Source organism: Dermochelys coriacea, chromosome 14 (assembly GCF_009764565.3).
Source record: "Dermochelys coriacea isolate rDerCor1 chromosome 14, rDerCor1.pri.v4, whole genome shotgun sequence".
Classification (NCBI taxonomy): Eukaryota; Metazoa; Chordata; order Testudines; family Dermochelyidae; genus Dermochelys; species Dermochelys coriacea.
In genome coordinates this window covers 31621882-31645684 of record NC_050081.1, presented here as the reverse complement: position 1 = coordinate 31645684, position 23803 = coordinate 31621882, and the positions used below count along the sequence as shown (strand labels likewise).

General features: G+C 50.5%; 1 protein-coding gene across 8 annotated transcripts; it reads left to right on the top strand.

The window, feature by feature from the left end:
* Nucleotides 1-446: 446 nt before the first annotated feature.
* On the top strand, nucleotides 447-23501 carry LOC119842472 (zinc finger protein 692-like). Of its 8 annotated transcripts, none has more exons than XM_038370653.2 (12): nucleotides 447-675; nucleotides 3260-3338; nucleotides 3970-4653; nucleotides 7823-7949; nucleotides 8999-9047; nucleotides 9440-9580; nucleotides 11136-11264; nucleotides 18647-18709; nucleotides 19596-19674; nucleotides 20407-20521; nucleotides 21389-21488; nucleotides 22672-23501. In XM_038370653.2, exons 2-12 carry the CDS (start codon nucleotides 3315-3317, stop codon nucleotides 23054-23056), a joined length of 1896 nt encoding a protein of 631 aa, XP_038226581.1. In that variant the 5' UTR covers nucleotides 447-675; nucleotides 3260-3314; the 3' UTR covers nucleotides 23057-23501. The 8 variants fall into 8 exon arrangements, with proteins under 8 accessions (XP_038226581.1, XP_038226579.1, XP_043352638.1 ...); XM_038370651.2 differs by having other exon boundaries at nucleotides 3967-4653; XM_043496703.1 differs by having other exon boundaries at nucleotides 447-680; nucleotides 3252-3338.
* Nucleotides 23502-23803: the final 302 nt, after the last annotated feature.

Here is a 23803-nt window from a genome sequence, read left to right as displayed (position 1 = left end):
TTTAATCCAAATTAATTTCCTGTGTAGACAAGCTGTATTATGAATTGACTAAAGATGTGAAAAGTAATAAATGCATATAAAGTAATACATTAAGCCCCTGTGTGGGCTACTCTCCTACAGAAGCAAAGGGGCTGTAGTTCACTGTAGCTTAACCTTGCAATACAGTTTTTCATTTATTTTTTCATAGGGGTCTCCTGTGGTGTCCATCACCATAGTGTCTGGGCACCTACTGGGGCAAATGGTGGCATCCATACTGGAGTTGATCGGGAGTATGCAGGCCTTCAGTCCAGGTTTGGTGGTGAATGTTTTCTGAGCACAAGGAAAAGGTCTCAGACACGCTGGTTTGGACTCTGATTCTGGTTCCTTTGCTTTGGAAGTTTCTTTCCCTCTTCAGGGAAGAGAAAAAGAGTCTCTGGCCCGATCCCCCGTGAGCCTGGTTTCTGTCCCCACTGCTGGGTGAGGAGGGAGGAGGTTTCCTTCGCTTTTCCCCACCAGGGGGCTCTGGGTATTGCTCAGGAGGGGAAGCTCCTAGGGCTCGAGCTCTCTCCGCTCAGCAGACCGGGGGTTGAGCTTCCTGGGTCAGATGCAGCCGCTGCTAGCTCCGTTGCGAGCTGAGGAGCTTCTGCTTCCCAGCCGTGCGGGGAGCGACCTGCGTTAACGCCGCTCTGCCGACAGGTGAGGGGGGAGACCCGGGGGAAGGGCCGGGGCCGGGCAGGAAAGTGACTCTGCCCCAACGGCCCCTGCTCGCCCCAGCCCTGCTGCCGGGGGGGCCGGGGGTCTGCGAGTCCCGGAGCTGCTGACCCCCACCTCCAGGCTCTGCCCCCCTGAGCGCCGGCAGGAGCCGAGCCAGCGCCGGGAGAGCGACCGCCCCGGGCCGGGGCCAGCCAGGGAGCGAGTCTCCCAGCCGCGGGGAGGGGAGGGGAGGGGGCAGGAGGGAGACGGGGCAGAGACTGGCAGGGGCAGCCGGAGCAATCAGTGGGGAGGGAGGTTCCCGGCTCCCAGCCCCGCCCAGCCCCGGTCCCTGCAGCGCCCCGGGGATATTGACTTTCCCGGGACAAGGGGAGGAGCAGGGAGAGGAAAAGCCAGTTCCTGCCTCTGCCTGGTCCCCGCGCTGCTGGGGGGATGCGCTGCCCTGGGGACCGTGTCGGGGGACCCCCAGAGCGGCTCCTTTCTCGGGTTTCAGAGTAGCAGCCGTGTTAGTCTGTATTCGCAAAAAGAAAAGGAGGACTTGTGGCACCTTAGAGACTAACAAATTTATTAGAGCATAAGCTTTCGTGAGCTACAGCTCACTTAGAATCATAGAATCATAGAATATCAGGGTTGGAAGGGACCCCAGAAGGTCATCTAGTCCAACCCCCTGCTCAAAGCAGGACCAAGTCCCAGTTAAATCATCCCAGCCAGGGCTTTGTCAAGCCTGACCTTAAAAACCTCTAAGGAAGGAGATTCTACCACCTCCCTAGGTAACGCATTCCAGTGTTTCACCACCCTCTTAGTGAAAAAGTTTTTCCTAATATCCAATCTAAACCTCCCCCATTGCAACTTGAGACCATTACTCCTCGTTCTGTCATCTGCTACCATTGAGAACAGTCTAGAGCCATCCTCTTTGAAACCCCCTTTCAGGTAGTTGAAAGCAGCTATCAAATCCCCCCTCATTCTTCTCTTCTGCAGACTAAACAATCCCAGCTCCCTCAGCCTCTCCTCATAAGTCATGTGCTCTAGACCCCTAATCATTTTCGTTGCCCTTCGTTGTACTCTTTCCAATTTATCCACATCCTTCCTGTAGTGTGGGGCCCAAAACTGGACACAGTACTCCAGATGAGGCCTCACCAGTGTCGAATAGAGGGGAACGATCACGTCCCTCGATCTGCTCGCTATGCCCCTACTTATACATCCCAAAATGCCATTGGCCTTCTTGGCAACAAGGGCACACTGCTGACTCATATCCAGCTTCTCGTCCACTGTCACCCCTAGGTCCTTTTCCGCAGAACTGCTGCCGAGCCATTCGGTCCCTAGTCTGTAGCGGTGCATTGGATTCTTCCATCCTAAGTGCAGGACCCTGCACTTATCCTTATTGAACCTCATTAGATTTCTTTTGGCCCAATCCTCCAATTTGTCTAGGTCCTTCTGTATCCTATCCCTCCCCTCCAGCGTATCTACCACTCCTCCCAGTTTAGTATCATCCGCAAATTTGCTGAGAGTGCAATCCACACCATCCTCCAGATCATTTATGAAGATATTGAACAAAACGGGCCCCAGGACCGACCCCTGGGGCACTCCACTTGACACCGGCTGCCAACTAGACATGGAGCCATTGATCACTACCCGTTGAGCCCGACAATCTAGCCAGCTTTCTACCCACCTTATAGTGCATTCATCCAGCCCATACTTCCTTAACTTGCTGACAAGAATGCTGTGGGAGACCGTGTCAAAAGCTTTGCTAAAGTCAAGAAACAATACATCCACTGCTTTCCCTTCATCCACAGAACCAGTAATCTCATCATAAAAGGCGATTAGATTAGTCAGGCATGACCTTCCCTTGGTGAATCCATGCTGACTGTTCCTGATCACTTTCCTCTCCTCTAAGTGCTTCAGGATTGATTCTTTGAGGACCTGCTCCATGATTTTTCCAGGGACTGAGGTGAGGCTGACCGGCCTGTAGTTCCCAGGATCCTCCTTCTTCCCTTTTTTAAAGATGGGCACTACATTAGCCTTTTTCCAGTCATCCGGGACTTCCCCCGTTCGCCACGAGTTTTCAAAGATAATGGCCAAGGGCTCTGCAATCACAGCCGCCAATTCCTTCAGCACTCTCGGATGCAATTCGTCCGGCCCCATGGACTTGTGCACGTCCGGATGCATCTGATGAAGTGAGCTGTAGCTCACGAAAGCTTATGCTCTAATAAATTTGTTAGTCTCTAAGGTGCCACAAGTCCTCCTTTTCTTTTCTCGGGTTTGGTTCACACTGTGGGTTGAAGTGGGCTCCCTCCTAGAGGGAGAGGCTGGGCCTGTGTTGTAATAAAGTGCGGCAGAGTCAGGGTCCAAATTTATTCCTCAAGGTCCAGGCTCCAGAGACAACCCTCTATAATCACAAGAAATACATAAAAAAGATTGTGGGGTCCCCTTCAAAAGCGTCTGTCAGGCCGGGTCCGCCTATTGACCGCCCTGTGTCTAGAGCATCTGTCTGCAGGGAAAGAGCCAGGAGGGAATCAGGGCGTGAAATGGTGCCAAGGCCCTTTTGAAACCTCCCTTCTCGCCCTGACAGGCTGCAGAATCGGGTCCGGATTGTCCCTGGCTCCCCCGGGGGGCTGGGAAGAGAAATGGCTGCTGCGGAACCAGCTCAGGTAGGGGATATTTCTGGAACTTATGGGGTCTCCTCCTGGAGGGAGAGGGGCAGAAAACGCAGGGGGGTGAGGAAGATGGTGGCGAGTGGGTGGCAGACCTGTGCTGGGATTTCCGTGATCTGGAGCCTGGTTTATAGGAACAGGCCCACTGGGAAGAAAACTATAGCATGGGTGCCGTGGTACTCCCATCTCCCCCTCTGTCTGGTTTACCAGCAAGAATAGGTGCTGACTTTTATTTTTCCCTGGGAGTGCTCCGCCCACTCCCCTGAGGCTCCACCCCCACCCCGCCTCTTCCCACCCCCGCTCTGCCCACTCCTCAAGGACCCCGCCTGCTGCTCTCTGCCCTTGCCCAAGCCCCTCCCCCAGTCTCTGAACAGCTGGTGGGTGCTGAGCTGGGGCTGGAGCACCCACGGAGTCGGCACCTATGCTTATGAGTCTTGCTATGGAGGCTTCCACGACCCCCTCCTTCTCTCCCCCAGCTGGGTGGGATGTGAGGGTTGAATGTCGGGATATAAAAGTGTGATGAGTCTCCAGCACCCGCACTAAGGCGACAGCCCCATTAGCTCAGCTGCAGCGACAGACTCGGTGTGTAGCTGGTCCAAGTTTTTCAACCCCGGTGTTTTCCCAGCAGGACCAGGTTCAACAGGAGACCCCAGTGGCTGGGATGTGGGGAGAACCCCGTGCCCTTGGGGAAGGGCGTTGTGGGATCCCGGTCCAGCATCCCAAGAGGGAGGAGAGCGAGGCTGAGGAGCAGAGCCCTAGCTGGCCCTTATACCCGCGGACGCCGTCCCAGTCCTTGCTGGGATGCTCGGAGGGGGAAGATTCTCCATTGAGGTCAGCGCAGACGCCTCCCCGGTCTCAGGAAGGGGCAGACACCACAGGCCTTGAGCAGGCCGTGCTGTCCCATGACTGGCCTCATGGGGACGAGGTTCCTTCGTTCCCCAGGGAGGCACCTGAGGCCTGCGGCTCCCTGGGGACAGGCCCCACTAGGGGCCGTGCCGAGGGCAAGGCGTCCGTTTCAGAGCAGGCCAGCGAGGAAGCCCATCGGTTGCAGTTCCGCTCAGGTGCTGCCCGGCCTGGAGAAGCTCCCCGGGAGACGCTAGCCCGTCTCAGCCGTGCTGCTCAGCTCTGGCTGCGGCCCGGGGAGCGCACCAAGGAGCAGATCGTGGACGTCGTCGTGCGGGAGCGGTTCCTGGGGGCACTGCGGCCAGACGTGCGGGCCTGGGTGACAGCGAGGGAGCCCCACAGCAGCGAGGAGGCGGCTGCATTGGCTGAAGCCTGCCTGGGGCAAGGGGAGTCAACCCAGCCTGCTCAGGTAGCTGATACGGCGTGAGATGGGGAAATGCTGTGGGAGGAGAGCCAGGCATGGGGCTGAGAAGGGATGATGGGAAATCAAAGGATAAAATGTCTCCTCCCCACATACTCCTGATATGATGCTGTGGGACAGGGGCGCCAGAATACAGGGAGCCGGGGGTCCATGGCCCATCCACTTTTCACTATGGGCCCCACCCCTGCCCTTCCTCTTCCCCCACCAAGGCCCTGCTCCCCAGCCAGGCTGGCAGCTGGAGCCAAGGCAGGTGGAGGGTCTACGGCTCCTCAAAGCTGCCCGCACAGCTCTTACCCCAATCCGGTTCCGGCCGGGGCCTCAGAGCTGCAGCCTGGCCATGGTAAGAGCCATTTGTGCAGCTGTAGGGAACTGTGGGCCCTCCACATGCTCTGGGTGGGAATGCAGGCGAGGGGCTGCTCTTGAGCTCCCCCACCCCGGACAGGTGGAGGGTCTGCAGCTTCCTAGAGCTGCTGCAGCTCCCTGGCTGGGCTCGAGCTGCTTGCGGGGCCTTGGGGGAAGAGATGGGACCACGGAGGGGGCGGGGTCTCTCCCCCCCATCCCCACCCAGACTTTGGGAAGGCTCCACGGTCCCTGCTGGCGGGGGGGCCTCAGCCTGAATAAGATCCCACAGATGAGAGGAAGGGTCATCGTATCGAAACATCCCCTCTGAGACCTGGACCAGGGCTGCAAAATCCTTGTCCAGCAAGTCTCGCTGTGCACCCTGCGTGAGGGGTCGTGGGCAAGTGCGTGCACATCAGCAACAGTGGGATAGTTATTATTCGCTCTGTGTATTGCTGAAGTCCCTAGGGACCACCGCCCTATTGCTCTGGATAGGGTGAAAACCTGCCCCCAAATGCTCACAGTCTTAAGAGGAGGCAACAGCTGCATAGACCAGCGTCATGGCTCGGTGGAGTTTCACAGGCAGCGCCTCCCCATGAATTGGGCAGTATGGAGCACAGAGTGAAGGTGCTTGCTGGAAAAACGTTGGCATGACCAGCATGCCAAAGATAGGCTCCTGTATTTTAAGGCCAGAAGGAACCATTATGATCATCCTTTAGTCTTATCCCCTGCGTGACACAGATTAGAGACACCCACCCCAGGAGGCCTTCATAGAACCCAGCAACTTGTGGTTCAACTAGAGCCCAACTTTTACAAAGAGACATCAGCTCTGGAACATAGGAGCGGCCACTCTGGGTCAGGCCAAAGGTCCATCTAGCCCAGTATCCTGTCTTCCGACAGTGCCCCATGCCATGTTTAAAGGTTTCAAGTGATGGTTTATTACCCCCACACTTCAATTTGTCCCTTATTTCCAGTAAAATGAACAGATAACCTGAGGAAATCTGGTGGAAGATTTTGTGCCAGGGTGGGGGGTTTTTTCCTATGTGAAATGCCTTTTTTTGGCAGACAGAAACATTTGTGAACAATTTTTTCATTTTGGTCGGTTTTTTGTTTGTTTAAAAAAATTTTGGTTTAGTTTCACTGAAAAGCCTCCCCCTCTACCCCCCCCCCCCCGCCTTTTTATTACCTTGATCTTTTTTCCTGCAGGGGAAGGAGCTTTTAAAACTGACAGAAAAGTGGGGATTTTTCCCACAGAAAGGAAACAGAAGTTTTTTAATTTAAAAAAAAAACGCACCAAACCTTAAAACAGCTTAAAAAGGAAAATGTCAGACAAAATGCAACATTTCCATTTCTTTTGATTTTTTTTTCCCTGCCAAATAGACTTATCCTCTTCAAACCTTCTGTATAATACTAACTGAACCAGTTGTCTTTAAAAAGAAAAGCAGTGGTTCTCAACCAGAAGTACGTGTACCCCTGGGGGGACACAGAGGTCTTCCAGGGGGTACATCAACTCATCTAGATATTTGCCTCTTTTTACAACAGGCTACATAAAAAGCACTAGCAAAGTTAGTACAAACTAAAATTTCATATCGACAATGACTTGTGTATGTATAGAGCAGTATGAACTATACACTGAAATGCAAGTACAATATTTATATTCCAATCGATTTATTTTATAATTAGATGGTAAAAATGAGAAGGTCAGCAATTTATCCATAATAGTGGCTGTGACACTTTTTTGTATTTTTATGTCTGATTTTTGTAAGCAAGTCATTTTTAAGTGAGGTGAAACAGGACAAATCAGACTCCTGAAAGGGACACGGTAGTCTGGAAAGGTTGAGTCATTGCTGTAAAGCAAAGAATGCAGCTATTCATTGTTATAGTTTAGGCCACCTCTAGTCCAGAGCTGGGGCGGGGGAGCAGGGAGGGGCGACGAGATTCTCAAAAATGAACAAGCAACACATGCATAAAACAGCACGACAGGGTGGCATGGTCCCCCAAGGGAATGGAAGGAACCAAAGAGAAATTAACCTTGTGGACTGAGCCAGATGCTGAAGGTTCAGGTTTCATTTAGCTGGGTGAGAATAAAGAGCAGGAGGGCTCCATCTCGCACCTGTTGGAGCCTGCATTGGAGGAATTCCATATGGAGCTTCCACAGATTTGCTGGGTCAGTCCCTGTGAACCCAATGAGAACCACCTCAGTTTCACATACTAATGAATGACCCTCATCCTGGGAGACTGAAGGTGCATTAGGTAGCAGAGGCATAGACACAGACTCTGTGGGTGCTCAAGTACCCATGGAAAAAAATAGGGGGTGCTCAGCACCCACCATCCACAGCTGTTGGGCGGGCCAGGGTTGGCTGCCGATCAGCTGTTTAGTGGGGTCCCCGGGCTGGCCGGGCTCAGGGAAGGGTAGAGAGGAGCCAGCAGTGGGCAGGCAGGAGGCCTTGGGGAAGGGGACTGACAGGAGTGAGCGAGGGACAAGCAGGGGAGTTGGGAGAGGGGGTGGAAAGAGGCGGAGTGAGGGCGGAGCCTTGTGCGGATGGGGCCTCAGGCGGAGCACTCACCAGGAAAAATAAAAGTCAGCACCTATGAGCAGAGGGAATGGTCAGAGGTCTGAATGATGAGTGGGGAGATGTTATACCTAGGAGTGAGTGAGCAATTGAGCAGCACATGGGAGCAGTAGGAGGAGATTCTAACTTGGGGATTAGGGGTACTATAAGCCTTACTGAAAGTACACAGGAAACTAGAACAGTCTGGGGCAGATGGGATTGTGACTGGGGAACTGGTCCTGAGTGGGGGACTCTGGCTGTTTCAGGGGCCGGTGACCTTCAAGGAAGTGGCTGTGTATTTCACGGAGGAGGAGTGGGCTGTGCTGGACCCAGGTCAGAGAGCCCTCTACAGGGACGTCATGCAGGAGAATTACGAGAGTGTGACCTCACTGGGTAAGGGATTCCTTGTTCCCTTCGGTATTAGAAGCTTTCACTCCACAAATATCAAGTTCAGTGCTTAACCCTTCAGCGTAACACTTTACTATTAATTTCTCTTACTCTTCGACTTTCCTCCCCCTCTTTTCAGGTGGAAAAGGATAGGCGGGAGAAATTAGAACTCTGGCAGAAGTTGGCAATTCCCCACAATTTCTATACTAAAGATTTTTTTTTAATTTTTTTGTTCTTCCTCCCAAAAAAGAATTACCATTTCAAAATATTTTCTAAAAATGGAATTGAAAGCTAAACTGTTTTGCAAATGAAATAATTTTCAACCAAATCTCGTTTTCTGAAGAGAAGTCTTTTTTGTTGAAAGTTTTATTCCCTGCTACAGCCTGGTATCTGGCCTAAGTGGTTTGATATTAGTGCTATGGCTGGGTCACCTGGAGTGTGCAGATCCCATCGTCTCCTTCAGGGGGCAAAGTATGTCCGACTCTTCCAAAGGGTCTCCCATGTCCATCTTCCGATGCCACGTCCCCACAGCGTAGGGGAGGGGCCGGGTTAAGTCATGGAACTTTCTTTGTAACAGACATTCCACAAACCATTCATTCACCCCATCCCACCATGTTCTTCCCCCCTCAGCAGGATTTTCTCATTCCCAAACCCAACGTGATCTCCCGGCTGGAGTGAGGGAAAGAGCAGTGGGTATCGGATCCCCAGGACTCCGAGGAAAGGGGGAGTCCAACTAGCCCTTTATCCCTCAGTGACCAGTATCAGGTGCTTCATAGGAGGGGCAAGAAACCCCCTTTTTGGACAATTATGGAACAACTTGCTTATAGTTTCTTCCTAGCCCCCTTTCTCTGGCCTGTTAGTGGTTGGTTTATACCCTGAATGAGGATTTAGTTCCCTTCCTCGGGGCCTTCTTACTCTGCATTCCTCTCTCCTCCCAAACCCTCCCTGCACCCTCTCTCCCACAACTGCCCCTTCCCCGTCCCTTCTCTGCAGATCTCAGCTTCATGGTTCCATCTCACCCTTCAATTGACTGCATCTAGTTTCTCTCCCCACAGCTCCCCTGGCAGAGGCAGAGGCTGGCATGGAAGGGATAGAGCCGGAGAGGTGAGTGATGGTGGCTCTTATCATCTGTCCCTGGTGCTCACCTATCCCCTGCATGTATGCTCCAGGGACTAGACAGGAGCTGTCTTGTATCCCCAGCAGTGCGATGACCCAGAGTCACTCCCATCTGACAACATCCGGTATGAAATTAACTGCTGAGTTCTCAAGCCAGTTCCCAGTGACAGTCTTGCCCCATCCCTATAATTACGCATCAGCTCTGTTGTGAACAGCTTCAGCAGAGAGGCCAGTGACTGACAAGGCCATGTAGACAGGATGGCCATCAGGCTGTGAGGAGAAATGGTGGGATCAGGGCCCTCAGAGACTTCACCTAAGAGCCATGGCTCAGGGAGATGCACTTCCATCCAACCTCCTCTCTTGACATCTGATTCTTGCAGTGCACCAGGATTGGAGGATAAACCAGAGCAGGTGCATGAGCCCAAAGAGGAAGAGGACGAGAATGAAGACTTCACCGAAGAAGATGACCTCACTTACACTGACGACCTGCGCGATAAGAATTACCACCCCTCGCTGGACAGGTAAGGGAAGCTAGAGCTGGGCTGGGCGGGAACTGACTGAACTGCTCTCTGAAGGGCTGCCAGGCTGGACCGAAGTCTGGCACTTTACGAAGAATCTGTGTACGTTCTTTCTGATGTAATTGCACAGCCCTGCTCTTCTGTCCCTTCACCTTCCGTGGCCCTTTCATACATTAACAATTAATCCAGGAACTCACAGGGCTCATACAGAACAAGGTGTCTCTCTCCGTAGCTTTTCCTGGATCTCTGCCCTTTCTCACCTCCTCCCTGCTTTGTGCTTGCCAACACTTTGCTGGTATAATTGAGGCCTCACTCTGATTACACAGGCAGCTGTGGTACCCCAGGATGCTCATAAACACCACTGCTGAGAGCATATGCTCCTAATTCTCAGTTGTATGAGTGAGATCAGAATCCGGCCCTGGAATTGTAAATTCCCCAGGGCAGGGACCTTATTTTCATTACTGGTAAGAGGAGAGGAAAGGATTTGCCCACTGCACTGTCAGAGGGTAGATGGCCCTTTGAAGGCTCAGGGGCCCAGCCCAGCTCTGACAGGCTCCACAATGGGGAATGAGGCACCTCAGGTTCACCTGAGGGTACTGGGAGGCAGTTAATTAGGCAGGGAAGCACTTGGGCATGATTAAAAAAAAAAAAATTAAGGACCTCAGTTAGAAGGTGAGTTTACGAGAGGAAAGGCAGCTTCTAGAGACCCGTCCTCTAGCAGGCTGGTGAATGGCAAACACTCCAAAGAGACAGAAGCATGGCAAACCTACAGGCAGGAGGTAGCAGCAAGGGGCTCACAAAGACTGGTTCTGGCTGATCCAAACAGGCCCTGAGCTGAACCCGATGAGTTGGGCTGGCCTGGGCTCCCCTGCGTACTCCAGCCAGGGGCTTATGGAGAAGAAGGTTCTAAATGAAGGAGACCTAGGGCTGAGTAACGCCTACTAGAGCCATGGGACTTCTGACTCCCCATCACCCTGAAGGAGCCAGAGACTGCTGAGGATCTGGCCAGGAAAAGTCAGGTTGTAACAAGGACTTGACAAACACAGAGTTGGGTGTGATGCCTTGGGATGAAGCCAAGTTGGTGAAGCCCCCCACCTTGCCACAAGGGGGATCTGATAGACAAACACCCCTTATTTCACCCAAGCAGTGAGTGAGTTTCAGAGCTAGGAACAGAACCCAGGTGTTCTGCCACCCAGTCTGGTACCTTAACCCTTTAACCACAATCCCATCCTTCCTCCGAAGCTTTCTTGCGACTTTGTCCCGATACTGGAAATGATAGACTCATTTGTTAAACATACTCTGCAGAGGGAAGGCAGATCTGACAAATCTAACTCTGACTGTTGTGTGACTGAACTCTCAGCTCTAACTTGACGTGAACATGGAATAATACATTGATTCCTTTAGTGCTGGCTTGGAGGAGATGCTTTTAGTCTGCGTGCCTCTCCCTGAGTGGCATTGGGTTGCTTTCCCTCTGTTTCCCATGTCTAGCTTCACCTGCCTTTAGAGAGTCCCCTCTCACAGGTTGTAATCAGTTCCTATGTCCATCTCGTCCATCCAGTGACTCCGAGCTGAAAAGAGAACAAAGCCAGAACAAGAGCCGCAAGAGACTCGTAAAGGGTGCACAGCTGCCTACCGAGACAAGTCCAGCCAACGGCAGCCCCTCTGAGGAGAAGGCGGTGCAATCCAGGTGAGAGGGAAGACAGGCAGAGGGCCAATCCAGATGAGGAGGGGGAGCCTGAGCACGTAGATACAGGAGAAAGGAAGGCGAGAAGTGGGTGAGTGAGAAGGAAAGGGTTGAGGTCTGTTTGTCTATCTCAGCTCGATCATCCAAGTGGCTCTGTTCCCATCTAAGAAACGACTGCATTTCCCACCCCCAGAGCTTTCGAATGCTGGCTAATCTAGAGGCTCAAAGGCATGCGTGGGGCTGTCCTGTGCTCTGTAACTACAGACCCTTGGCAATAGCAGCCAGACCAAACCACAGCCAATTCCCAGGACAGAGCTGTCTTCGACACCACGCTGGGTGTCTCAGGCCTGGTCTACACTTAAAATGTAGATCGACATGGCTACATCACTCGGAGGTGTGAAAAATGTCTCACCTCTAAGCGCCATAACTATGCCGACTTAGCCCCTGATTAGATGCAGCTAGGTTGATGGAAGAATGCTTCTGTATACCTAGCTAGAGCTACTCACGGAGGATGCTTAGCCACTATGATGGGAGCCATGTGAGGACCTGAGCAAATCCCGTTGACCTTAATAGAGATTCTTTCCATTGACTTCAATGGCAATGGAGCCAGTGATGGAACTAGGGGACACCGAGGCAGACAAGTGTACTAGTGTCTGGGTAAAGAGAGAGAATATAGTAAGGCTGAAGTTTGCCTACGTCACAGTTCCATTCAATGCAGGGGGAGCTGTCAGGGAACCAGTTGCAGCTCCCTGATCCTGCACCGTCTGCCCTCTGCATAACTTAGAGAAGCTCCTCAACTGCTCTAACTTATACCACCGGCATAAGATCCCTAACATCAATGGAGGATTGATATATCAGAGTTCTCCCCACAGCACCAGAGAGTGCAGGGAGGGTTCCACAGGAGCCTTCCCTACGTGGAGAGTGTTCCACTTGTACAAAGGGATTTCTCCTCTAGCTTCTGGCTAGAACATGGCCTCTTTGTGTTACACAAGTGGTACAAAGTGGCCATAGTGTATTTCACTATCCTGCTCACCAGGGAAGAGGCGAATGGCTAAATAGGGTTTCAGTATGTAAGCAGTTACTCCTGGGGGAATTTTGCACCAAAATATTTAAAATTCTGTGCACAATATTTTAAAATTCTGCATATTTTATTTGTCAAAATAATACAATATAATCACGCCAATTTCAATTATTTTGGTAATTTATTTCAAAATACCTGTCAGCAAGTTTGTCTGTAACAATATAGACAACAACAACAAAAAGATTTGGGAAATGTTTTTTGTCAAATAGATTCCTTACCGGACATATTAATACAGAACTTTGATAATAATGTATTTAAACTACAGTACAGAAAAGTATTTCCCACGCCATTGAGAAGCAGTGTAAAGGTTTGGGGATTTGAGGGGCAATGAAGGAGCTGGGGGAGAGGGAAGTAATTGCTGGGAAGGAGCCGGGGAGTGAATCTGGAGGGTTGCTGGATGTGGGTGGGAGAAATATGGAACAGGTTTTTTTGCGGGGTGGGGAGTTGTTGGGGAACCTCCCACCATGCCTAGCTCCTGTGCTCCCGCCCCAGACTGTCACCCCCACTATCCCTTCGGAACCTCAGTCTGTGTGACCCGCCTCAGCAACACCATGTGCCCCACTCTGCCCCCCTCCATATCCCATGCCTCCTCACCTGGCAGGGCACTGTGAGAAAGGCAGCCTTTGTCCCCTCCCACTCCGTGGCTGGTTGCTCTGACCCGTGAGTCGGCTTCCCTCTCTTCTGGCATCCCATCAGCCCCTGGTGGGTGAAAGGTGTAATTGCAGCTTCCATTCGCCTCACAGTCAGAATCAATTATTCTACAGGGGGGAAATATCTGCTGGGGACATTAATTCTGCACTAGCGCAGTGGCTCAGAATTCCCCCAGGAGTAAACTAATGCTGTAGTTTTCATAGGGTTTTATCACAGAATAATAATAAATATTCAGCAATGTAGTGTCTGGTTCTCTGCACTGAGCTGCTAGTGTGAATTTGTAATTCTTCTGTGCAGAAAATGATATATGCATTAGCGTATTTTTTCTTAGATTATAAAACCAGAAGGGACCATTGTGATCACCTAGTCTGACCTCTTGCATAATGCTGCCCATTGGACTTCCCTGAATTAATCCTTGTGTGCACTAGAGCAGATCTTTTTAAAAAAAATATCCAATCTTGATTTAAAGATTGCCAGTGATGGAGAATCCACCACAACCCTTGGCAAGTTGTTCCAAGGGTTAATTACCCTCCTTGTTCAAAATGTGCCTTATTAATAATCTGTATTTGTCTAGCTTCAATTTCCAGCTTTTGGATCTTGTTATACCTTTGTCTGTTAGATTGAAGAGCCCTCTGTTGTTACATTTCTAGATAAATGACGCTGAAAATTTGCTCATTGCTGACAAGATGTGTTGGTTTCAATGGTAGCTTCTGATGTTGATAGTTGAGTTAATCTCTGAAGATCCAAGGAAGCCAAGTTAAGATTGGGTGGATGTTGGAAATTGCTTGGGGTGACTGAGCCTAATGCAACCTTCACTGAGGTGAGAGGAATGACTCGCAATAAATCACTGCAAGTTGGGTCAGGTCCTTAGTGAATGAATAGGCTCCAAGTCATCAAGATATTTAAAAGTCGATCTCAAGTATACAGAAGTAATGAGTCACATCTCAAAAATCATGAGTATTTGATTTGGTTGTGGGTTTTTTGGTTTTTTTGGGGGGGGGTTCTAATAATAAATTATAGGTTCTTTAAATTTCTCTTCTGGTTTGTGAGCCTTTAGGTCACACTCAGGACACAGTTTCAATGTTTTTTTTCCAAGCATGAGGGCTAGAAACTTACATTTTATCTATATAAATGCCTGTGATCACTTGACTCTGGGAACTGGGGCTTTAAGAAAAACACCAAATATCACAAGACTCTCAATAAAATCACAAGGCCTGACAATGGTGCCTCTGCTTAAACACTTGGATAGTCCCATAAAAGTCAATGGGCCTACTTATATGCCTAAAAAGAAGCATATGCTAAAGTCTCTTGTTGAACTGCAGGCTTACATAACACTAGGGAATTAATTATAGACCCTAACTCTGTCTTTCCAGACTTTCTAATGTTTTTATTACATAGGGAGGTGTAAAAGCATTTCCTTTGGAAGTAGCTGAATTAAGTGTGAACAGTCTTCCATCCTCAACTGTCTCTTCACAATGATATTTTTTGTGGGGGTTATGGGAGAAAGAAGCCCCAAAATATACACCCAAACACATACCAAGTAAGTATTATCATGCACAGTCACGGCTCTTCCGCCTTTTTCATTTCTAGATGTTTTTGTGACTTCAATTTTATACTGAAAGTCTATTAATGTCTGTTTTACAGGGGCTGTGAAATTAAGTAACAATTTGCAACCAGTAGAAAACAATTTCTGGAGGCATTAATCGAAGCACAGCAGACAATAATGGTAAATTATATATTTAATTTGCACTCCCCCTTCCTCTCCCTGCAGCATTTTAATTTCAACATTAGAGGTACACCATCTACTCAAAAATCATGCTTGTGTCTGAAAAATTTCTACCTACAACTAATCTCTAAAATCACTGGAAATAAAAAGATTATTTCCCTCTAAATCTTTCTTTTTCCTTCAGTTTCTTTACTTTGTGCATTTGAGAGCACTCTGTTAATAGTCATTTAGGGCCAGATTTTCAAAGGTGTGTAAGTGCTTAGTGGGATTTTCAAACGTGCCTAACTAAGTAGGATACATATCAGACTCCCACTGAAATCAAATGTAGAGCACCCTAACTTTTCATGCATTTTAAAGATTGACTGAACTTGTTTGTGGTGTCCCTTTAAGGTTTAAAGGAAGTAATGGTTTTGATCAAATAAATTACACATTGATGTGTGGTTTTTGCTGTAGCCATTATGATACCAGCAGCTAGGGACATGGAGACAGGAAAAAAAATATCAGAGGAGCAAGAGAGAGAGCATCAAGAGCACGTCGCATACTGGAGTGTGTGTTCCTTTGCAGATGACTCTCATCTCCTTCTGTAAGTACCGTCGTCCCAATCTGATGACAATACATGTGTGCAATATACAGTATTGCAAAGTGTTGAGCAGCCTCAACTTGCACTTGCAAAGTAAGCTGCATAGCCTGCATCTTACATAGTGAACATGGCAGATCGTCCGTGATTTTTAACATCTGTTTTCTTCACCAAAATGACAGTTTTGCTATTTTCTAACTTCTTTCTCTTTTCAGGACATTCCATCACAGACCAAAAACAACAAAGTGAAGTGGCTGCAAGATTTACCTTGGAAGTTGGATAATGCAGACAGAACATTTTAAATTAGATCAAACTTAAGTGTATGTGACCAAACTTTCTCTGTGTTTAAAAATATTAGATTAACGTGATTACGACTGTATCCTTTTTTTCTTAACTGTATTATACCTTTTTGCAATACAGTGTGTTTTAAAGACTTTTTATTGTTGGTAAATAATAAAATTTAATCATGTTTGTAACAGGATAATTGTATTTATTTACACTATAGATGATGGAAACTTGTAGCTATTTTGTGCGGTGAGGAGTAGGTATTTAAGATAACTGTTGAACAGTACAGAAATAAAATCATTTTCCCTCTTATTTAATGTCCATAGTGGATTTCTCTAAAGGTTTTTAATGCTCTTTATTTTTATCATGCAAACGATAGACTTATTCAAGAGCAGCTTGGTTCTACTGACCTAGTCAAGTTTTATCATCATTTCATTATTATTTGTATTACCGTAATGCCTACGAACCCTAGGATGACTGCATGCAGGGAGTGTCTAACCAAATATATCCACATTGCATTGTAGGTCTTAAATTTTCTGTTTGCATCTCTATTACAAGCCATCAGAGCTTTGAAATTGTAGAGCGATGCTTTCTCCTTTGGTGTTATTGTTTTGTCCATCTTTTTACTTTAATTAAAAATTGGGAAATACAATACCAAAAAAGCCATTAGGAGTATGGTATTGGTTGCACGGTTATGGCCAAATTTTCAAAATGTTCATCAGGGCTTCGGTAGCTGCTGAGTCCTCTTGAAAAACTAACCATGAAGGCCTAATTTTCAGAAGCACTGAGCACTTGAGATTCTAGTTGAAAGTCGGGAGCAAGCTGTGCTCATCTCCTCTGGAAATCCATGACCATGAGTGTGCAGAAGTCAGGCAAATGTTAAAGGCTGCACATGTAACCTTATCTCTGCCCTCTTGTGTAACTGTGTTCCAATGCAGTCTATTAACTGTATGAACACAAGTTATTTCTAAATATAGTGTGATACAATTTCTTTTTCCTTGCCATGTTAGACACACACATAGGATCTTGCAGTGTGTAATAGTTTTTGTATGCCAGACAAACTGAGGTTACTTATATGGAAATGTACTATCACTATGAGCACTGAGACCCAACAATTATAACATTGCACAAGTTGTCCTCTGCTAGCTCGCTATCTGGTGAATCTTGGAGCCTCTCACAGGGCAGGAAGGCACTGAGCTCAGCTGTACCTAGCACACCTGCTGTATATTTAGGCTTGGAAAGATTAGATTGTTATTGTTCAATGTCAATAAACATCCATTTCATCACACATACACACAAACCAACAAAAAAAAATATCCACTGAAAATTTACAGATTTCAGAGTAGCAGCCGTGTTAGTCTGTATTCGCAAAAAGAAAAGGAGTACTTGTGGCACCTTAGAGATTAACAAATTTATTAGAGCATAAGCTTTCGTGAGCTACAGCTCACTTCATCGGATGCATCGTACTGCATCCGATGAAGTGAGCTGTAGCTCACGAAAGCTTATGCTCTAATAAATTTGTTAGTCTCTAAGGTGCCACAAGTACTCCTTTTCTTTTTGAAAATTTACAGAAAGGCAAAGCATGAAAAATGCTGCCTGAGAACATTTTAGAGTTTGATTTAAAGCAATTGATATATTGTGGCATGATGCTGACTGTGTGTTTTAAAAGTTACAGGAGAACCTCAAAGTTAGGAACACCAGAGTTATGAACTGACCAGTCAGTCAATCAATCAGGCATCAGTAGAGACAAAAGGGAAATACAGGACAGTACTGTGTTAAACGTAAACTGTTAAAAAATAAATGGAATGCAGCATTTTCCTTCTGCATAGTAAGGTTTCAAAGGTGCATTAAGTCAATATTCACTTGTAAACTTTTGAAAGAACCATAACATTTTGTTCAGAGTTACGAACGTTTCAGAGTTACGTACAACCTCCATTCCTGAGGTGTTCGTAACTTTGAGGTTCTACTGTGTAAAGCTTTAACTTTGGAACCCTAGTGACTTCAGCAGCCTGGGGGGTGAGCTGGACAGAGTCCTGTATCCTTTCGGCAGGGGTACCCTTTATCAGAAAGGTGAGGGTGTGCACCCAGCCTACAACTAAAGCCTAGCAGTCCGTGGAAACGCCCAGGCCCCGATCCTCAAAGATGTTTAGGTGCCTAATTCCCATTGATTTCAGTTTGACTTGGGTATTTAAAGATCTTTCACGATTTGAGCACTGCCTCTACACCAACCTGACCTTCAAGACATGAAATTCATAGTGCTGGGCCAATTTGGAGCTCTTCCCGGTGCCTGGGAGGCGTTGGTGTGTCCATGCGGGTGTCGGTGAGGCTTGGAGGTCCAGGAAGATGCCAGAGCAATCTTAGGGTGACCACCCTGAAATCTCCTTTGACCAGGGTTTGCTTTGGGTCCTTGAGATCCAGGGCAGACCAGAGCCGTCCTGCCCTCTGGGATTCAGAGGTGCTTGGAACGAAACCCCATCACTCAGTGCCACAGGCTCAGTGGCTTTTTGGCAGGACTGACTGGACTTCCCCAGGTGCCCAGGGATGCTCTCATCTTGGGCAATCTGGAGCTTTGGCAGGAAGTCTGATCTCATAGGGAGGACTTGGGTGTCTGAGGTGAACAAAGGGGGAAAGACTCATGGTGTCTCCCTGGAGGGCATTGAGCTGGCCGAATGCTCTGGATCCCTTTCTAACCCTCATCTGGTGCTTGCTAGAAAAAGGACAGGGAACCCTTCATCTTCCTGTGCCAAGGCCACATGAGTCCTGAGAAGGGGCTGTTGGGCACCCTTGGATTCTGCCAGCTACGTGAGATCTGGCACCAGAAGCCCTTCCTGTAGGAGGAGGCTAGTAGCTGCAGATCTGTGCCCCAGAGAAGGCCAGGCAGCCTTCATCTCCTATGCCTTCTCGCAATGAGGGGATGAGAGAGATGTTCGTGGTGGAGATGGGGAAGGGTGTACAGAAAAGGAAAACACAGGCTGGGGGAGAGGGAGATTACATGGGGAGAAAGGAGGAGGAGAGACATCCCCCCCCTTTGGGAGCACCCAATCAGTTTGTTTCTTCCTTTGCAGCCGCAAGAAGCGGGGACAGCCGAGCAACAAAGATGTGGCCCAGATCGGCCCCAAGAGAATCAGGTAGGAAGCTGGCCTGGAACCCTGGCCAAGACTCTGCTGGCTGCCCTGCCCTAGAGCCCTTATGGTAGAGCTGGGCTGCATACCAGTCCCTTGTATCCCTGCTCCCCACGGCTGGACTCTCCACTCCACTTAAGAGCCGGTGGTGCCTCCTGCAAAGGGGAATAGTTGGGCAGGGTGGGATCTCCCGCTCTGTCTGGATTGGCCTCTTGGTGGGGGTGGCAGCACCATTCCACTTGGACTTAGAGTTGAGGAAAAGCCCCATTAGCCCCAGAGCCACACACCAGGGGCTGCTTCCCATAGCCAGTTACCTAACATACTTTTCAATGGCCCCAGTGATGGGCAGTTCTCTTGCCACTTGGTCTCCTGTCCATTCCCCCTTGCAACCACCCCTCTCTGTCCCTGCATAGGCTCACAGCCTAGTGATACTCCCTAGCGTTTCTCACATCTCCACCACACCCATCAGTTGGCGTCTTCCACAGGGTGTGCGACCCACCCCTTAGCTCCCCCAACCCACCCACCTTCCCCGTTGCTAGTGGTGTGCTTTGTCCAATCTGTCCACCACCCCACCTCCAATACTTTGCACAGCTAACTGAGAGACCAGAGCAGATGGGCACAGATGGGAAAAAAGAGGTTGGAAAGGAGCTGGAGAGGCAGGGAGATGAAGGGGGCTTTATCCAGACATCACAAGCCGCAGAGGAGAGGTGACGAAGGCCGCTGGTGAGCAGGGAAAGATCCAGGGAGGTGGCTGCAGAGGACATGGCTCTTGCCCCTGCAGCGGGGAGATGGAGAGGAGAGGATGAGGGAGGGTTTGAGAACCCAGGGGCTGCTGAACTGCATCCTGGCTCCATCAATAACCTGCAAGATCCTCATCCCCTCCTCTCTGCAGGAAGGCAACCAAGCGCGAGATGCTCCTGTGCGACTTTGAGGGCTGCGGTAAGATCTTCTCCAACCGCCAGTACCTGAACGTGAGTGACACAGTGACCTGGGGGGAGGGGCATCTGACCCGCCCCCGGCACCGCCTGGTCCCTGTTGGGATACATGGCCTAAAACCATTACGGTATCAGCCCAGCTTGACGATCAGTTCAGCGTGACCCACCAGTGAACATATGTTAAGGGTCCCTCTCGGTGCCTGATCCCCAGAGACTAGGAGTCTGCGATAGTCTTACCATAGTTCAGTCTGTAGCTACTCATGCTTTTAATTCTGGGCATCCCTGTTTCGATCCCCGGCCCAAACGGGAGCTGTCACATATGCCCTGGTCGCTCCCATCTGACTGGCTGTTCAGTGAAACGAGTCCAGGTCTCCTCAGTTCCCAGCAGGACAAGATTCTATATTAGGGCTAAGGCCCCAACCCAGAGCCAATCGACATCCATGGTGAGATTCCCACTGACTGCAGTTGACTTTGGAACATGATCCAGTCGGCTGCCTTTGCTGCAGCCTCCACAGAAAGGCTGGGGGCTGAATGGGTCATAAAGTTATGGCTTCCCTCTGCTGTCCCACAGGGAGAGCTGAGTGGCACCAGGGAGACCCCCAGTACTGGGGCTGCTGGTCCAGCCCCAAAATCAAACCAAGCATTCCCTCTGATTCCCAGTTCTGTGGTAGGGCACTCAGTTAGTTCTGAACCAGGGAGGATGGACTGTGAGGTCTCTGGGCGGCAGCTGACCCTACCCTCTGCTTCCCCCCCACCCCCAAATGGCAGCATCACAAGAAATACCAGCACGTGCACCAGAAGACCTTCACCTGCTCCGAGCCCAGCTGTGGCAAGTCCTTCAACTTCAAGAAACACCTGAAGGAGCACGAGAAGCTGCACAGCGGTCAGTGTGCCTGAGCACAGGGGCTAAAGCCTCAGAGCACCTGCCTTCTGCTACAGTGCTGGTCTCCCCCTCCCCCTCACCTCAGCATGCACACAGCTCTCTCAGGGCCCCTCAATCCAGATCCAGAGGGCTTTAGTCCAGTCCTGGGCTCCTACATGCACACACACACACACAAACCCCTGCCAGTACCCCTCAATCCAGCCCTACAGCTCCCTTTCAGCCCCAGCCCAGGGCTTCTACACACACACAGAGCCCTCTGCCAGTACCCCTCAATCCAGCCCACACCTCCCCTTCAGTCCCAGCCCGGGGCTCCTACACAATCATCTGCCAAATGTCCCTCAATTCCAGCCCCACAATCACACAGGTCTGCCAATGCATCTCAATCCCAACCCACAGGCCCCCTCGTATTCCAGCCCTGGGTTGGGCCCCCTCCCCCTTTAGACCTTTTCCGATGCCCCCCAGTCCTGATCCACAGCCCCCACTACTATTCTAGCCCTGGGATTCCCTCCCGCCCAACCCCAGCTCTGCAGGTGCCTCTCAGTCATGACCTGCAAACAGTGCTGTTATTCTAGCCCCAGGGCTGATAATGCATCTCAGTCTGGACCCACAGAATCCTCTGCTGTTCTGGTCTTGAACTCCCCCTACACACACAATTCTGCCAGTGCCCCTGAATCCCAACCTGCAGGTCCCACTGTCATTCCAGCCCTGGACTCACTACCAATATCTGCTCTGGCACCCCCTTGCTTTTCGCCCCCTGGACCTACTGCTCTTCTCTCGTCCCTACCTTTGCTTCCACCTGGGTAAAATGCCCTGCCCTACATCCCGCTGCCCAGTGCAGCCAGTAATCCACTCTCCTTCCCCCTGCAGACAAACGGGATTACATCTGTGAATACTGCGCCCGCCCCTTCCGCACCAGCAGCAACTTGATCGTCCACAGACGCATCCACACGGGGGAGAAACCCATACAGTAAGTAGCAAACCCAACTGGCTCGCTCTGTGACTTGGGGTCCTTCCTCTGCGTTGAGCTCTCTCTGTCCCTAAGAATTGCAGCACTGAGAGGCCAAAGGTGGAAATGGCTGATTAGATGCCATCGATCCAGTTCTGGAGGATACAGTCCCTAGGGCTGTCCGGGCCCTCTTCCTAACTATACCCCAGACGAGGCCTCTCCCCCTCACCCCTTTGATGTCTACACTCATTAGATACTTGTAGACCAGAGGTTCCCAAAGCCTGCCCCCCTAGGGAGGGTGTGGAGAAATGTCCTGGAGGGCACAGCGGGGCCCAGGCCAGCCCCCAATTCCTGCTCCCAGCTCTGCTCCAGGCCCACCCCCTGCCACATCCCCGGCCTCAACACAGCGCTGCTCCCTGCCCCGCATCAGTCCCCAGCCTCAGCCACTGGCTGCGGCTCTGTTCCCAGCCCAGGGCTAAGGCTGGGGGCAAGGCCGGGAGCAGAGCTGCACTTGGCTGCAGGCCCAGGTGCTGGCGCCCACTGCAGCTCATCTGCAGGTCCACTCCCGCACCTGTACCCAGCCTCGACCCCTGGCCACAGCCCAGCTCCCAGCCCCAGCCTCGGCCCCCTTCCGCTGACCATGCCACCTCCCCGCCTCCCCAAGCCACGGCACCATTCCAACCTGGACTCCGGGGATGACAAGGGGAGGCACAGACAGAGGCAAGGGGGGGCACGATCCTCAAAAGTTTGGGGAGTACTGAATAGCCTATTGAACTCATTGCCACAGGGAGTTGGTGAGGCCAAAGATTTAGTGAGATTCCAAAAAGGGATTGGACACTTATGTGGAAACAAGAATATTGAGAATGACCATAATGAACAATAGCAATTTTGGAAGGGAGATTAAACCTCCTGCTTCAGGTTTTAAGCCAGTTCTCTAGCCATTAGAGCCCGGGACCAGACCTAACGTGCAGGCCAGGTTAGCCCACATTAGCCACCGTGAGGTTCTTACACCTTGCTCTGAAGCATCTTGTGCTGAGCTCTGTCAGAGACAGGATAATGGGCCAGATGAGCCTTGAGTCTGATCCAGTCTGGCAATTCCTGTGTTCCTGTATCCTCTGTGCATCCCATTCGGAGCTTTCTCTCTCTCTGATTCCCTGCCCCACTTTCTCCACACTCTCCTCTTGATCCCCTTTCTCACCCACAGGTGTGAGATCTGTGGCTTCAGCTGCCGTCAGAAGGCTTCCCTCAACTGGCATATGAAGAAGCATGATGCCGACTCCTTCTACCAATTCTCCTGCGACATCTGTGGCAAAAAGTTTGAGAAGAAGGACAACGTCACCGCACACAAAAGCAAGAGCCATCCCGAGGTGGCTGCCAGCCCAGCCCAGCCTACGCCAGAAATGGCAGCATCCGGCCACTGGGACGCGCCATCTCTGTTCCCCAGCCTTGGTGAGGAGACACCGACTAAGGACCACCCACATGCGCCGTGCCCACTTGCCACAGAGCAGCTGGAGATCCCTGCACTGAGCCATTGCAAAACGGAGAAGGTGGAAGGGCCGGTGTCCCCCATCGCAGCCTCCGCCGAGTAACGGACCACGCCGAGTGGGATCTGTGTCTGACCAGTGCTTGGGGGTTCAGCCACGGGGGATGTTGGCAGAGATGATCCCAGCAGGATCCTGCCTTCCAGCTGGACTCTGCTGAGAGTGGGACATAAAGTGCTTAGCAGAGGGGTGGTGATAATGACTGAACCATGGCGGGGGACTGTAGCAGAAGATCTGAAATCCTGCTCAGGTACTGAGAGTATGAGGACAGGGAGGCAAAGCCCCCGCAGTTCTGCGCAGCCTCCCCACACCACAGTCAGTAGAGCACAGACTCTCCATGGGCCAAGAGGACTGTGACAACAGCACCTTCTCTGGAACAAGGAGGCTCTGAAGAGAGATGGTGAGGTTCACCCTCCCCAGGAACAGGCCTTGGCTTTGCTACTCTCGGCTTCAGGGCTTTGGACAAATCCTCAATAAAGAATTATTTTGTGTAGTGCCTGGGGCGGGGAGAGTGTCTTCTCTGATGGTGCTGCTGGTTCTGCCAGCCTGGACGGGCAGGGGTGAGGGTAGGTGAGCCTGCCTTCATCCCAATGGCCACAGCTCCTGCTGCCGTTTCCCTGCCATTCCCCTGTGAAATTACCCCACCCCCAGTTGGTGCAGCTCCTCTGACTGGAGGTTCAGCAGCCACCCCCCATCCAGCTGTGAAAAAGCCTGCCAGTGTCGTGCTCTTTGTATTAGAGCAAAACCTTGGCGTCCTAACGGAGACTGTGAGCCCGTTGTGCTGAGAGCTGCAGG